The sequence below is a fragment of the Silurus aristotelis genome (assembly GCF_946808225.1).
Source record: "Silurus aristotelis genome assembly, chromosome: 17".
NCBI classification, from domain to species: Eukaryota; Metazoa; Chordata; class Actinopteri; order Siluriformes; family Siluridae; genus Silurus; species Silurus aristotelis.
The window spans coordinates 9360465-9374268 of NC_139590.1; the positions used below are offsets into that span (position 1 = coordinate 9360465).

The following is a 13804-nucleotide window of genomic DNA, read 5'->3' on the forward strand; positions in this document are numbered from 1 at the left end:
ATTGGTAAAGAGTTGGATTCTCACGTTGCTAAATACGTTTAAAAAAACAATTTGGACATATGGCAGAGTATAAACGTGTCAGATACACTCTTTCCAGGTTTGTATACATTTTGGGAACTTTTTTCTAGTATGGCCCTTCATGACATCATAAAGGATGGAATTCCTTGTATGGGCAAGTCACCAGGAGCACCGCACAGGACTTGTTTGAGAATTTATTATTATTATTTTTAAATATATGAGTGGAGATAACCTTGTTTAGTACTTTTCATATAGACACGTCCCCCTGTTGATGTTGCTGCTGTTGTTCTTGATGTTTAATTTCAGACTCGGGATCCGATTCTGGATCAAATGTATATGGCTGGATCTAATTGTTAGCTATATTAATTCCATCCAATTAATATAAGACAATAAAGTTCTCCTGTTTTATGATAGCTTTGCCCAAGCACACTTCCAGGGGCTTGGCTGTTTTTGGAGAGAAGTTAGGGTTAGCTGTAAAAGCTGTATCTTTCTTTTATTAATCTGATAAAAACTGAAGACTCTTCAGAGATATGAAGGATGCAATACTACTCTATAAGTACTTAAGAATACATGAGATTGACTGAAACACCACATGAGATTGATTGTGTTATGTCCCCTTTACAGAAAGTTCAAGAAACACAATATTCCAAACAATTACTGTAAAAAATTAAAAGTCATGCATAATCATTAAATGCAGTCAATAAACCAAAAACATAAACCAAACAAAAGTCTTGGAAAAGTTTTCTTCCTTTATTTTTCTCCACTTTTTTTTATCTCTGCAGTCATTTTTCTTTGGCGCTACACTGACAGAAATGTTGTACAAAAACACATACAATCTACACACAACCCAAATTATACAAATTCATCATTCATACCAGCGATAAGTCAAGAGTCATGTACAAATATAAACACGAATTTAGACATCCCATGTAGGTTTTTATCAGAGTTCATATTCAGCCTTTTTAGATTCAGTCCTGTACTCAAATCCATTTGGTGACACAGTTATTATACACAGCAGGAGTCTGATTCACCACCAACTTAAAGAGCACTAAATCAGGTCTTGGTCTTCATTCTGCTTCTCACTTTTTCTTGTTCTCTTTGCAGGCCACTACATATCTTTGGGCTACATTGAGAGGCGGTGAGTAGCCGTCGGCATAGGACGTGTCTTCAAACAGAACTGAGTAGTCATCCTGGGGCTGCAATTGAAATAACAATGGTTGAAAGATTAGAGAATAATCCCTTGTCATAACATGTAGACAGTTAATATATTCTATATAAATGAAGGCACATACTTTCTTCCTGGGTAAAAGAATAATTGTAAAAAATAAAATGTACATTATATTTACAATTAAGACAGAGCTATAAGCTTTTCAGCTCAAGAAGAGCCATACATTTTACATACATTTGGAACTGTTTTAAGAGTTTTTATTTGGCAAGGGAGTCATATTGCTGGCACCAGTCCAGATTTGATAAAACAAATGTCAGTCCTGAGACATTATGGTTGTCCCGGCGAGTTTTGAAAGTTAATGACAAAGAACAATGCAGCTACATCGAAAATGCTGATGCTCACAAAACTATCATTTTGTGCATCTCTGTGATGTGTACTGTCTAGGATTTCCACTCTTTATTACTTTATTAGATTTATATATTTTAATCGTATAAAAAATAATAGAGATAAGGAAATATTCCATGACATTTCTGTAACCTAATGGAAACTTGATCATTTGTCAAAACTTGATACAATTTAATTTGCTGTCTTTATTTGTATGCTGTGCATTGCCTCTTTTCTAAAACCGTCCCACCAGTGCTCACCCGGTGTGGGGGGTTATGAATCAGGGCTCTGTAGAAGCAGGTGGTTTGTGGATAGAGGGCCAGCACCAGCTGATCTTTGCTGAACAGTGCCTCAGGGTCTGTCTCTGGGTTGGCTTTCCACTGTGGCAGCGGAATGATTCTTCTTCGACTTAGTGTGTGTCTCCTAGAACAAAGGAGGAGAACATAATCAGGGAAAATACACACAGTAACATACACTTGCAATGAGCAAAAATCTTCAAAATGTAAAATGGTAGTTTTAATTAAGGCATATTACAGAAAAATAATCTGACAGGGTGGTTGAATGCAACCCGATGCAAAATCGGAGTTAATGTTGCCTCCTGATTTACGTTTTTTTGTTACTTAAAAACACACACACACACACACACACACACACACACACACACACACGTTTTAATTGTGTTTAGTTATGTTTAATGTTGTGGAAAGTCCAGGAAACTAGTTCTTGTTATGAATTAAGTCATAACCACTATAAACAGCCATTCTCTAACCAGCCTCTATTTCTCTTTTAGTTTATAAGACAAAAAAATAAATATATATATATCAGTTTGTCATGTTAGCAAGAATCTGAAAAATTCTCAGATCATAAGACTTTTTCATTGGGCAAATCCTACTCATATTTATAATCGGTGACACTGGAGACTCTTTTCTTAATTATACCATGTCAAAGCCACTGAAAAAAGTTACTCAACACCTTTTGACCCGTCAGATTTGAGAATTTACTGTTGACTCTCGTATAAGATAAGGTATACCTTTATTTGTCCCATTGTGGGAAAATTTCTAAAAAGATATTAGATGTCACTTACTCCTTCCCTTCCTCATCGATATCGTCCACTTCATACCTAAGACAAGAATGTAGTACTTAATGAAGTTAACTCCAAAACAGCCAAAGTAGCTGAAAAGTTTCTACTTAGATTCCTTAGCATCACACAGTCACTGGTTACTTGCTTAGTCACTGATTCTACAGATGCTAAAATTGCTAAGATTAGTTGCTAGAACTGAAGTTGGTAAGTTTAGTTGGTAGAAAGTTACTTGTTGGTGGAGTGGTTGTAGCTGACCACTTCAGCCAGGATCCACTGTTCATCACCGTCCACAGCCTTAACCCGAGCTGCCACTTTATCACCCTGCTTTGCCACGTAGTCACTGCTCGCGGGGATTGCGCCACACAGAGGAGGTGGACTAAAGCAGAGGAACAACAGGACCAGAATTATGTCCCACTACTCCCCTGAACTATGAAAAAGAAAGAAAAGTGGAGAAAGAAAAGCAGTACCTTTCACCCGGTTTGCCGATCCATAAAGGAAGCGTCATTGCAGATTGCTGTAACAGGGTCATCAGAACACCTCTGCGCATGGTCTTTCTGGGAGGGTCGCTGTCGTTGTACACCCCTGCCATCCTTGCAGCTGGAAGACAGAGAAAATGGTGGAGGACAGGTGGGTTAGTCAGCTGTTAATAAAAATGGTCAGAATCTGTCTTTTGTGCCAACTGCTGGTAGAATATTAAATGCTGAGTCAGTAGGTATGGATATGTGTGATTTTACATAAAATAATGTATATTTTGAGTTTCGAAATTTTTATACTGTTTGATTATATTATTTGTTTTGATGTCCTGGTTCCCCTTTCCCCATTACTAAGGTTCCAGTCACAATAAAACCTATAAAGATTTTTAAGTCTCTAGGTTCCCACTTTGCTTAGTTTGTAATTTTAAAAATTCAATACATAAACACCTAAACTTTGACACTAAACTGTCTCACACACACACTAACTTACCAATCCGTCTCTCCTCCAGTAGTGATTTAATTTCGGCAATCTTGTCAAGAGCATGGCGCAATATACTGTGGGGGGGAAAAAACGACAGATATTACTACTCAGCAATTCTGTTATATAGAGATGCTAAAACGTTACCAAAGTAGCAGCGTCATGTATTCAATGCCACAAGATGGCGCTGTCTCATTACCGTCCCCCTAAGTTCAGCTCTAGTGCATTATTGCTGTAGTGTTTAGTGATTATCTCAATAATGAGATGATTACTGATAAAAGCGATTTCTCTTACAGCACAAAATTACATATCAGCGCTTTATATATTCATTTCTGAATGGTGGGTTTTACGTACTGCAGTTGGGTCCTAGATCAAGAAAATGTGTATGAATATGTACTATATTGCATTTACCTGCATTCAGCCTCTGCATCTGCTTTTGCTGTGGTGTACAGTCCACGCAGCTTTGTCCGATAGTATGGAGAAGCTGGGGAAAGAAAAAGGTTCTGGTGTCTTTTTGTTTTGCTAGTTAGTACAGCATAGCTTGTATTAAAGTAGAAAAAAGAGACAGAATGCTGATAATGCATGATTATATAGACCCACTTTTGTTTTCTGTCTGCATCCGTTCATGTGTCTTCTGAATGTTGAGTAGGTTGTGTTCACTGCGAGAGCGCTCCTCCTGAAAATCAGAAGATTATTGAGCCCCATCACAAAAACATTTCCACGTTTTTTTCTAGCATTTCTAACTCTTTTAGAAACAAAGCACGGCTGATAAGTGTTTTAAAGGGGGTGCAGATCTGTTTTATTCAGTAAGTGCAAATCACGACACGTCTCTACAGTGTATTTATTTGCACTAAATGAAGCAGAAAATCACATACTTTCCTAGAATCTAAACATCTAGCAGAGGAAGGCACAAAAAAAAAAGTGGGGAAAAAAGGAAGTGTGTAAAAGGGCATATCAACTTAAGCAAACACTGGTATGCTAGGTGGGTCCAGATGCATAAACATGATAATAATTACTAATAAATGTATAAGTCTAGAAGCTAATAATTACAAATTAACAATAAAATTATATTAAATAGTCTTAGTGCTTACAAACTGGTGAACGGGAACTCAAAGAGCTTACATTTAAACAAATTTTTTTACTTGCTGTTGCTGCAGTTCATTTGCACCCCATGTGTTGATGTGTATGTTGCACTGATTAATGTACACTCATCCCCTACTATGTTTATGTCTTCTGTGTTTTTTGGGTTTCCGCTGGTATTCTCGTTCGCTTACAGTTATTTACTTGATTGTGTAATATCAATTTCGTTCAAAAATGAATGAAATTCTCATCTCTTACTTCTCAGCTTTTATTTTTGCCATTCATTTCTGTCGAAGGGGTTCATCTCAAGGAACACTGAGTTTGAGAATTAAAATGTCGTCGTCTTATTATTAATTACTAATAAATGAAATGAGTAAATAAGTGAAAAGATGAACGAGGGGGTCTTTAAACCCTGTTATAACTGGGGTGAGGTTTAGCAAAGTTAAACATTTACCTGAGTCTGTTTGATGAGTTGATGGAGTTCAGTCAGCAGCTCAGCAATTTTGGTATCTGCGGACACTAAAGCCATTGAGCCTGCAAGAAGTAGTCATGTTGGCTTTGAATATCCTTACAACCACATATGGCACACAGTGAGCCGAAACAACGTTCCCACCAGGGCCTGGAATAACTAGGATCATTTCTAAAGTGCATATGAGCAACAAAATGGCACATTGAGACGGTAGACACGGTGACACTGCAGTGCACCTACTGCATATGTAAACCCAATTATTTTCTGAGTGCAGAAAATCATCCACATCATCAGTGTGTTGATGCGAGACATGTGGCACTAAATCTATTATTTCTATCAGGTTTTCTCAGTTGCTTTAAAGCATTTCTCAGATCAGAAATAAAATTCTCAAAACTACTTGTTCAACATCCACATCATGGATTCACTTGTGCAAATAATAAAAGCATTTCCCGTTGATTTAAACAAATTGCGAATGCTTCTGTACATTCATTTATTTGATTGTGTACAACAGTCTGCTGTTTCCTACTTTATCATTTGTTCATGTCATGTTGATCAAAATACAATATACTGGTTTTCACCTGAAAAGTCTTAACCCCCAAAACATCTCGGCATCAGTTCATTGTACAAGTCACTGAATGCAATAGTAATGAAAGGTTTGTGTGGCATCAAGATCAACCAATGTTTAACTAGTTCTCTAAAATAGGTCAAAGGTGAATCTCGTGAACCTTCAATTAGCCAGCGTGGACAGACAGAGCAAAACGCAGAATTACAGTTTCTGATAATGGACAAACAATCAGGAAAAAAATGAACACTAGTATGGCACAGTAAAAGTGTGAAATATGTCTGGTCTCTTGCAAACAATATCCCACATACAGTAATGTGTACATTTGTGCTGTTGAAATTCATATATACACCATACAGAAGAAATTCAGCCTTGTGCATTTTCAGTCCAAACCGTAGTTTACATCAAAAAATTCTGATACCATGCACTATATTTTGACTATATTGTTTGTAAACAATAACCAAAGGACTTTCTGATGTTAATATGTTAATTGACATAAATACTTGCTTTTAAAAGATGAACTAAGGATTTTGGGAAAAGTACAGGCTTTTGCAAGAAATCCACTGTGTTACGCAGTTTGTAAAAGTGTTTTGAGAAATGCACTTACTGGTTTGCAAATATTAAGAATGATTCAAGAAATGCTGTGAGAAACTGTAAATGCTCCAATTTATAGATGTGCATTAACTGTGTATCTAACCCATAATAAGTTACAGCATCCGCACTATGCTTTGAACAAATCTTTCTTGCAGTCGCTATATACAGTGGATATAGAAAAATCTACACACACTTATGAAAAGTTTTTACATTTAAAGACAGTAATAACAACATCAAATGTAGGACGTGTTACATCTTTAAAACAAGTTTCATCTTTATTTCAACATTAATCCTGAAAAAAAAAAAAAAGGTAATTAATGGGAAAATTTTAAATAAATAAAAGAAAAATGCAGAAGTCTAAACACCCTTCCCAACTTATACTTTGTGAAGCTTCTTCTGACTTTAATTCAGCACCAAGTCTTTGTAAAAAAATCTCTATTAACTTCACACATGTAGACTTTATTTTATCCCACTTTTCTTTGCAAAAAATTGTGAGGGGATCTCCTGCGTATGGTTCTTTTTAGCTCGTTCCATAGGTTTTCCATAGGATCAAGTTCTGGGCTCTGACTGGGCCGATCCAGGATTTTGATTATACTTTTTTGAAGCCAGGTCATTAAATATTGATTTTAATTTGCGCTCTGGGTCATTTTGAGAACAAAATATTTTCTGCCAAAATAGCTTAGTATTTGGAGTGATTTTTAATAAAAAAAAAATTTTATCTATCAGCTGAAGACAAGCAGCCCAACAGCATAATGCTACCCCCACCATGCTTCACTGTCAGTATGGTGTGCCTTAGATAGTGTTCTGTATGAGGTTTATGCTAAACATACCTTTTAGAATTATGGCCAAAAAGTTTACACTTCTTTAAACAGACTATAAAACATTTTCCCCTTGCAGTTTCTTCTCCAACTCTTTGCTGCCCCATGACTCTTAGTGGAATGCAACCCCAAAAATTCAAGCAAATACTACAACAGCAGCTGACTTTTATCAGGTTTTAATCAGAATCACTTGAATTAGTGGCAGGTGTGTACCATTTACCTACAGGCCTAATTTTTAATGTGACTGGTTAACTTTGAGGACACTTAGAGTCCCAATTATAAAAGAGTCTGCAGACTTCAAGGTGCAGCAATCAAGGTGTTGTGTTTTTATTTATTTATTTAAAATGTTCCCAATAATTCAACTTCTTTTTCTTCCTCTGGATTTTTGTTTGTTGGAGGGTCACATCAAAAAAGTAACAAGTCTCACATTTATGTTGTCATTTCTGTCATTATATCTTTAAAAAAAACAGCAATTTCATAAGGGTGTGTAGACTCACACATACATATTCACTGTATCAGTACGATTGTTAGCGCGCAGCCTCACTGGTGGGACTCAATAAGACTAGCATTAGCTTTAGCATTTTCTATACGAATGCAGTTTTCTAAAAACTTATAGCTCGTTCAAATGTACAGCCTGGCCGAATAACACCATGTCCAAATCTCAATGCATTGTTAGGGTGCAAAAACGTTACGGAAATCTCTACAGCTGTACCTGTTTTGAAGCTTTATTTTCAGTTTTGAATCGGGTTTGCAGGGTAATGGAGCAGGCCTAGTACGGGAACCTGGGAGGGACAAGCTTTGCAGAGGATGTTTTGCAAAACGCATCTAGGATATCTTGGAAACCTTTACAATGATCTCTATAAAATACATTTAAAATGTTTGAATTATCAGGAAAGAATGATAGAAACAGCCTTGCATATTCAACTTTTTGATTCAAAATGGTAGTATTAATGAATACTTGCGTGTCCCATCGAAAACACACACACATTTATATATATATATATATATATATATATATATATATATATATATATATATATATATTTTTTTTTTTTAATTAAACTATAAACAAAATATTGTGCAACCCTAAACCCTGGGTTAAGTAAATATTAAAAAGCAAGATTAAAAGTTTCAACGATTTTGGGACTTGCTTACAGTAGATCTACTAAAAAAAAAATATAATAATAATTAAAAACATTACAAATGGTTGCATACAGTGACTTAGCAAATGCCACTTATAGTGATAAAAGATTTAAGGCAAAATCTAGCAAAGATTACAACTGAATGCTCATCTTTTGACATTAAGACTGCAAAACTGTTCTTAATGCTAATTTTACACATCACCTCATGTTATCTAATGTATGAAGATGCACATGGTTTAGCTTTATAAATGACCCTAAGGACTAAGATAGCAACAGACTGAAGAACTCAAGGCAGTGCTAGGTTTTTCTTTTCTGGCAAAAACATATCTAACTTGTCATAGAAAGTGTACAAATAGAAATGTAAGAACAGAACGCACTGACATCCTGGAAGCAATAGATTGGGCATCGATATCTAATCTGCATAAATAAATATGACTGTTAGAGTGCAAAGTATGATGGCACAATATTTCAAAGTTAATTTTTAACAGGGTAGTTCTGACCTAGAAAGTTTGAGACAGAGATGTTTTTTTTTTTTTAGCAAAATTCTGCTGCTTAGCTGAGCTAATAGTGCAAATAATTTACAGTACCAAGTTTTTCACTCTCACATGACATCAGTTACACTCAGAGCCACAAACCAGATATTTATAAAACCAAGAGCCAAGAATAAAAAACACTGAGAATTTGGTGGTTTTGCAGAGGACCGGGTTTATCACTACATACAAGAAGACACCCAGATGTTTTTCAGAACAAAAAGTAATAATTAGATAAAAAAAAAAAAAAAAAAAAAAAAAGAAGAGAATCAGCACAAACTGGTGGTGTGCCTATGAACTGAACAGGCTGAGACAAATACACAGCAGGACGAGTTGGCACTGTTTGTCTTTCTGACGTTAAAGCAAGAAATATGCAGAGGAGTGTCTGCTGTGTGCACACTCTGTAGTCATAAACACATGGTGCAGCTTGTGCTGTGGAATATTCCAGACCTCAGCATTAAGGCTCACACACTCAGTATTTCTGTGTTTGGTCAGACCCAAAACATAGGACATTTATAGGAAGCCACATCACTCATCTAAAAATATACAACAAAGAACACTGCACACTACTCACTAAATGTGAATCAGGAAACCATCTAAATGCATTTCGAAACTCCACAGAAAGTATTTGTAAGAGAAACGTGTCATGTCTCAAGTGTGTCACGTTTTCCATGCACTGCACGCACTCGGTGTAAACACACAGGACTGGATGTAGGGCAGAGTGAAGCAGAGCTGTAGAGTCAAAATACTATTTTCAAGGTTACACAATAAAAATAGAGCGGGAAAAAAAAGTAAACCATAAAATGTATCATGTATTACATGTAATAAGCACTGATACAAAAAAAAGCTATATAATGTCATTCGATGCACATTCTTATAAAGAAAACTGACAAATCAAAGTGGAAAAAAAGGCACCGGTGGAGCAATTAGAACACATTCTTTAGGTTTTCCCAAGTTTCTCCACTGTCCTGTTGTAATGAACACCATTCTTCCAATAGATATTTCTTCAGTTGGTCTTTTGAAGATGGTGGAATGTGCTTTCGAAAATGTCAGTACAAACTATCAAAACACCCAGTGAGCCCTCATGCCTGTGGTTTGAGGTGTAATCATCTATTCCCATCATGAAGTCGCACAGGATAAGCATTCTAAACTTTTGAACAAAACAATTATACAATTATGGTCTGTGCTTCTAGGAAAGATTATCTCTAGTATAAGTCAGTGGGACAGTCATAGACAACATATAGAACCTTGTACCTTAGTATGATATATATTTACAGAAAAATAAATGTGACATTTTAATAGACTCGTGTATACTTTCCCCATAGGTCTCATTTGAACAGAATAAAACAGTAAGAAGGTTAGAAGCTACAATCAAAATCAATTCGCATAGCAATATAATATGATATCATATCAAGATATATTAGGGACATGTAGAACCAAACATTTATTACAAATATTAAACATTTTATCCTGGTTGTTATGGATCTAAAGATTCTATAAATCTTGAGAACACGAGGCATGAAAACCAGTCAACCACTTACCACTTAACCACTTATACACCATCATTTAAAGCCAGTGGAAAGACACCTGTTACAATGCTTCTGAGAAGTGGCAGCCAATCAAAGAACCCAAAGAGAACACACACATACATTGATTCGTCTTTGCACAAAGGTCATATTCCTGTGCACAATTATTCAGCTGCATCAATGAAAAGAGGCAAATTCTGCATAGCAAAAGAGCAAAGTCGACAAGTTTACTCCTATCATTTTAAAGTGACTGTTTTTGCATTGCCACTGCAACAGTCACACCCTGGCAACAAAAACATGTCACATACTCTGCATGTATTATTGCATATATACAAATTGCTTACATAATACAATAATATTATATATTATTACATACATACAAACATATACATATAAACTGTATATGCTATAAACAGTCACATCACTTCTCTTCATACCATTTCCAGCATTGTTTAAGTTCAAGCATGAACATTTTCTGTTCATGTTTTTTACCCTGATGCAATTCTGATACACACTCACCATTTTACACAACTTCAACTATTATCAAACATCCAAATATAAACTACGCTATGAACATGTAGAGCTATTTTATACTCTGACACTCTGCAGTCAGATGAGGAACTGTGCAACTTGTGTTAATAGCTGAGCAAATATTATAAATAATGAAGGTCTGTGTGCATTGTCGTGACGCTGTTATAGGGAAATATACAATACAAATTTCACTTTATATCGTATGCTATACTTGTGCACATACAAAACCCGAACATGAAAAAGAACAAAATATTAGTTTCATCTTGATAAATTCTCCAAAAAAACTATCTTTAAAATGTAAATGCTGTGTATAAAAAAACAAAACAAAACAAAAACCCCACATCCGACTGTCAGTAGAATGGTCATGTGAGAACTGGCTAAACACACACAGGTGCGGTCAAGAGAAACAAACATTAACAACTGTAATCAAACCCACACTCTTTAACACAAACAATGAAAAAAAGAAAAAGAAAAGGGTCACACCCAGAACAGCAAAATATAAGCTTTTACTGGTCTCAACAACAAAATCATTGGTCAGAAAGAAACCTACTGAGACCTCCTGTGCCAACATTTGCTTGTTTCCTTTTACTGAAGTGTACTGTATGGAGAAAAGCTAGAAACAGGGAAATTCACTTATATGTTCTTTTATGCAAAAAAACAAAAAACGTTATAAATTGTTTGATGTAATTTAACACATGTAGGTTCACAAATGTATTTCAAATCCTTATCTAATGTTTGATTGCAACAACATTTTCAAAAAAAAAAAGATGTCAGAAAGAAATATTTTTTATCATGTTTTAACATTTGAAGACAAAATCTATCCCATACTGATACTTTATCTGTTTGTTTTTATTCTTCGTCCATTTCCTTTTTGGTCAGGCGTGTATGCTTGACATGGATATAGAGAGCGGAGGAATGGTCTGATTGCTAGAAAACATCTAGGATAGAGAAACACCCTTTTCATCCCTGAATGGGAGAAAATGAAAACAACTTGTTCATTTCTTTTAAAGTAGAAAGTTAACTAAAGTAAAACACCAACTAAAATGTTATTCATAAAGTCCCTATAGAAACAATAAAGTCAATTGAGGACAAAACAAACAAGGTCATCTGATAATGTTATCTTTCGATATGGCATGGGCTCTTTAATGAAACATTGACTCCAACCTGATGCAACTCTGTGACTCAGGCAGTAAAGGAGGAGAGGAGGAGCTGCTGCTCTTTAAATAAAGCCTGGGACACAAAGCCCAACATAAACAACACAACGTGGAGCAAAGAATCAGCGTCAAAATCCAGATCTTTGTCCAGCTTTGACTTTGTTTAAACTTTTTTTCCCCCTACAGCACTTAAGTGCAGCTGAGCACCATGAGTCACGTGGAGGTGAAGAACCTGAAGCCCACCACCTTTGAGGATCAGTATTATGACGAATATGAATATTACAATCTGACAGACAGACACACGGGTAAGTTATTAAACAAGACTTGCACTAACTCTGAATTAGCCCAGTCTCATTTTTAGTCCGGATTTAATCTTTAAACACAGGTTTCCTTCAGCACACTTCACCAGTGTGTTCACTAGTAGAGAATCAATGCTGCCTTCAAGTGCTGCAGGAATGTTCGTAAATGAGAGTTTCCCCGTCGAAAACCTCTTAGAGTCGTAATTACAAGCAAACCTCATAAATAATAATGACCCAAAGTTATATAGCATTTACTTGTTAACCATGACACGGTGATTCTTTACTTTTATAAACGTGATAAGTTTTCTTTTAGTATGCATAAACTAAACCATAAACACTGTTTTACACCTATAGGTTTTTATGCAGATTCTTAAACCAGGATACTTAAACAAACAAACAAATACATTGTAATTAGCGCACTATATTACAACACTTTTTTAGTTTAGTTGCATGCTGTTTTGAGGAGATAGCAGGCATTCCCCCGAGTTTAACCTCAATTTTTTCGTGTGTCCACTAGAGGGCGCGAGCCGCAAAGGCAGGACGAAGAAGGAGGCCAGCTGCAACACGAACCGCCACAACCCTGGCGGGCACGAGCGCAAAATCGTCGAGAAGCTCCAGAACGCGGAGAAGAAGGCCAAAGAGTGAACTAAACAGGTAAACTAACATCACATGGGTGCATATTTGGTAAGCAACTGCATATTAAATAAGCAGTTGCATGAACGTAAGCGTCATAAAAAACTAAAGTTTCTTGTCTGCTTTCAGATTTGTTCGGACGGCTTAATATGGAAACCGACCTTTCGGCGCCTTGGCGTCGGATTTCAAAAGGCAGAAGATAATCGACGTGCCCTTCCGGTACGAGTCACGGGTGCATGCTGAAATGACCCTCGGTGGCCTGTTTGGGGAGCTTTATACGCGGTTTTGGATGTGCGCATGCGTAACACATGAGAGCAAGCGCGCTCAGGACGCATTGATGAGCGCGTGCAGGATGGTCAATGATACCATTTTGGTGTTGGTGGTGTTTTTTTTAAACAAACTTTTTTATATTACAGACAAAATACTTAAGCTGATGAGAAATAAAGACATTTTACAAAGACCATTAAATCTGTCTTTTTTTTTTGCATGACTGAATTTAAAGATCAGTACCACCAGTACATGAATTTAGACAAAAAAGATCTTCCAGGCAATATACTCACAAGCAAGCATGAAATGTTCTTTTTTTTTTCTTCCAAATGTAGTAAATTGGATAAAACTGGTAAATTTGTATTCACCTGAACTTTAGTCTTAGGGTTTTTTTCACTTAATTTTTTAAAATGATCCATGAAGTGTACCTGAAAGGTAACTAGATTCAAGTGGTCTATAAGTGGACACGGGTCTCTCAGGAAATTGTAGTGTTGATGAATCATCAGACCAAATGTATGTTCAGTTTGTTTACATATATGTAACCCTGAATTGTGACATTTGATTAAAAAAATCTATGGATGAAAAACAGATTTTAGG

The 13804-nt window shown here is 36.0% G+C and overlaps 2 protein-coding genes across 3 annotated transcripts; one reads left to right on the forward strand and one right to left on the reverse strand.

Moving 5' to 3' along the window:
- Positions 1–749: 749 nt before the first annotated feature.
- Positions 750–7993, reverse strand: sgf29 (SAGA complex associated factor 29). Of its 2 annotated transcripts, none has more exons than XM_083566153.1 (10): positions 7838–7993; positions 5137–5216; positions 4203–4278; positions 4014–4086; positions 3615–3679; positions 3119–3248; positions 2881–3027; positions 2655–2690; positions 1831–1993; positions 750–1214 (listed from the first exon to the last, which is right to left on the reverse strand). In XM_083566153.1, exons 2-10 carry the CDS (start codon positions 5209–5211, stop codon positions 1098–1100), a joined length of 882 nt encoding a protein of 293 aa, XP_083422279.1. In that variant the 5' UTR covers positions 5212–5216; positions 7838–7993; the 3' UTR covers positions 750–1097. The 2 variants fall into 2 exon arrangements, with proteins under 2 accessions (XP_083422279.1, XP_083422280.1); XM_083566154.1 differs by lacking the exon at positions 7838–7993 and adding an exon at positions 7138–7411.
- Positions 7994–12094: 4101 nt separating this feature from the next.
- nupr1b (nuclear protein 1b) lies at positions 12095–13400 on the forward strand. The gene is made up of 3 exons (XM_083566333.1): positions 12095–12313; positions 12825–12961; positions 13070–13400. The coding sequence occupies exons 1-2, from the start codon at positions 12217–12219 to the stop codon at positions 12950–12952; spliced, it is 225 nt and encodes a 74-aa protein (XP_083422459.1). The 5' UTR covers positions 12095–12216; the 3' UTR covers positions 12953–12961; positions 13070–13400.
- The last annotated feature ends 404 nt before the right edge of the window (positions 13401–13804 follow it).

Excerpts from the sequence above, each read along its gene's own strand:
- sgf29 (XM_083566153.1), bottom strand. The coding sequence starts at position 5,211 with ATGGCTTTAGTGTCCGCAGATACCAAAATTGCTGAGCTGCTGACTGAA. Across the intron at positions 3,249-3,614 it reads ACTGGAGGAGAGACGGATTG|CTGCAAGGATGGCAGGGGTG; the intron begins GTAAGTTAGTGT and ends TCTGTCTTCCAG. Across the intron at positions 2,691-2,880 it reads TACAACCACTCCACCAACAA|GTATGAAGTGGACGATATCG; the intron begins GTAACTTTCTAC and ends TTCTTGTCTTAG.
- nupr1b (XM_083566333.1), top strand. The coding sequence starts at position 12,217 with ATGAGTCACGTGGAGGTGAAGAACCTGAAGCCCACCACCTTTGAGGAT. Across the intron at positions 12,314-12,824 it reads TCTGACAGACAGACACACGG|AGGGCGCGAGCCGCAAAGGC; the intron begins GTAAGTTATTAA and ends TGTGTCCACTAG.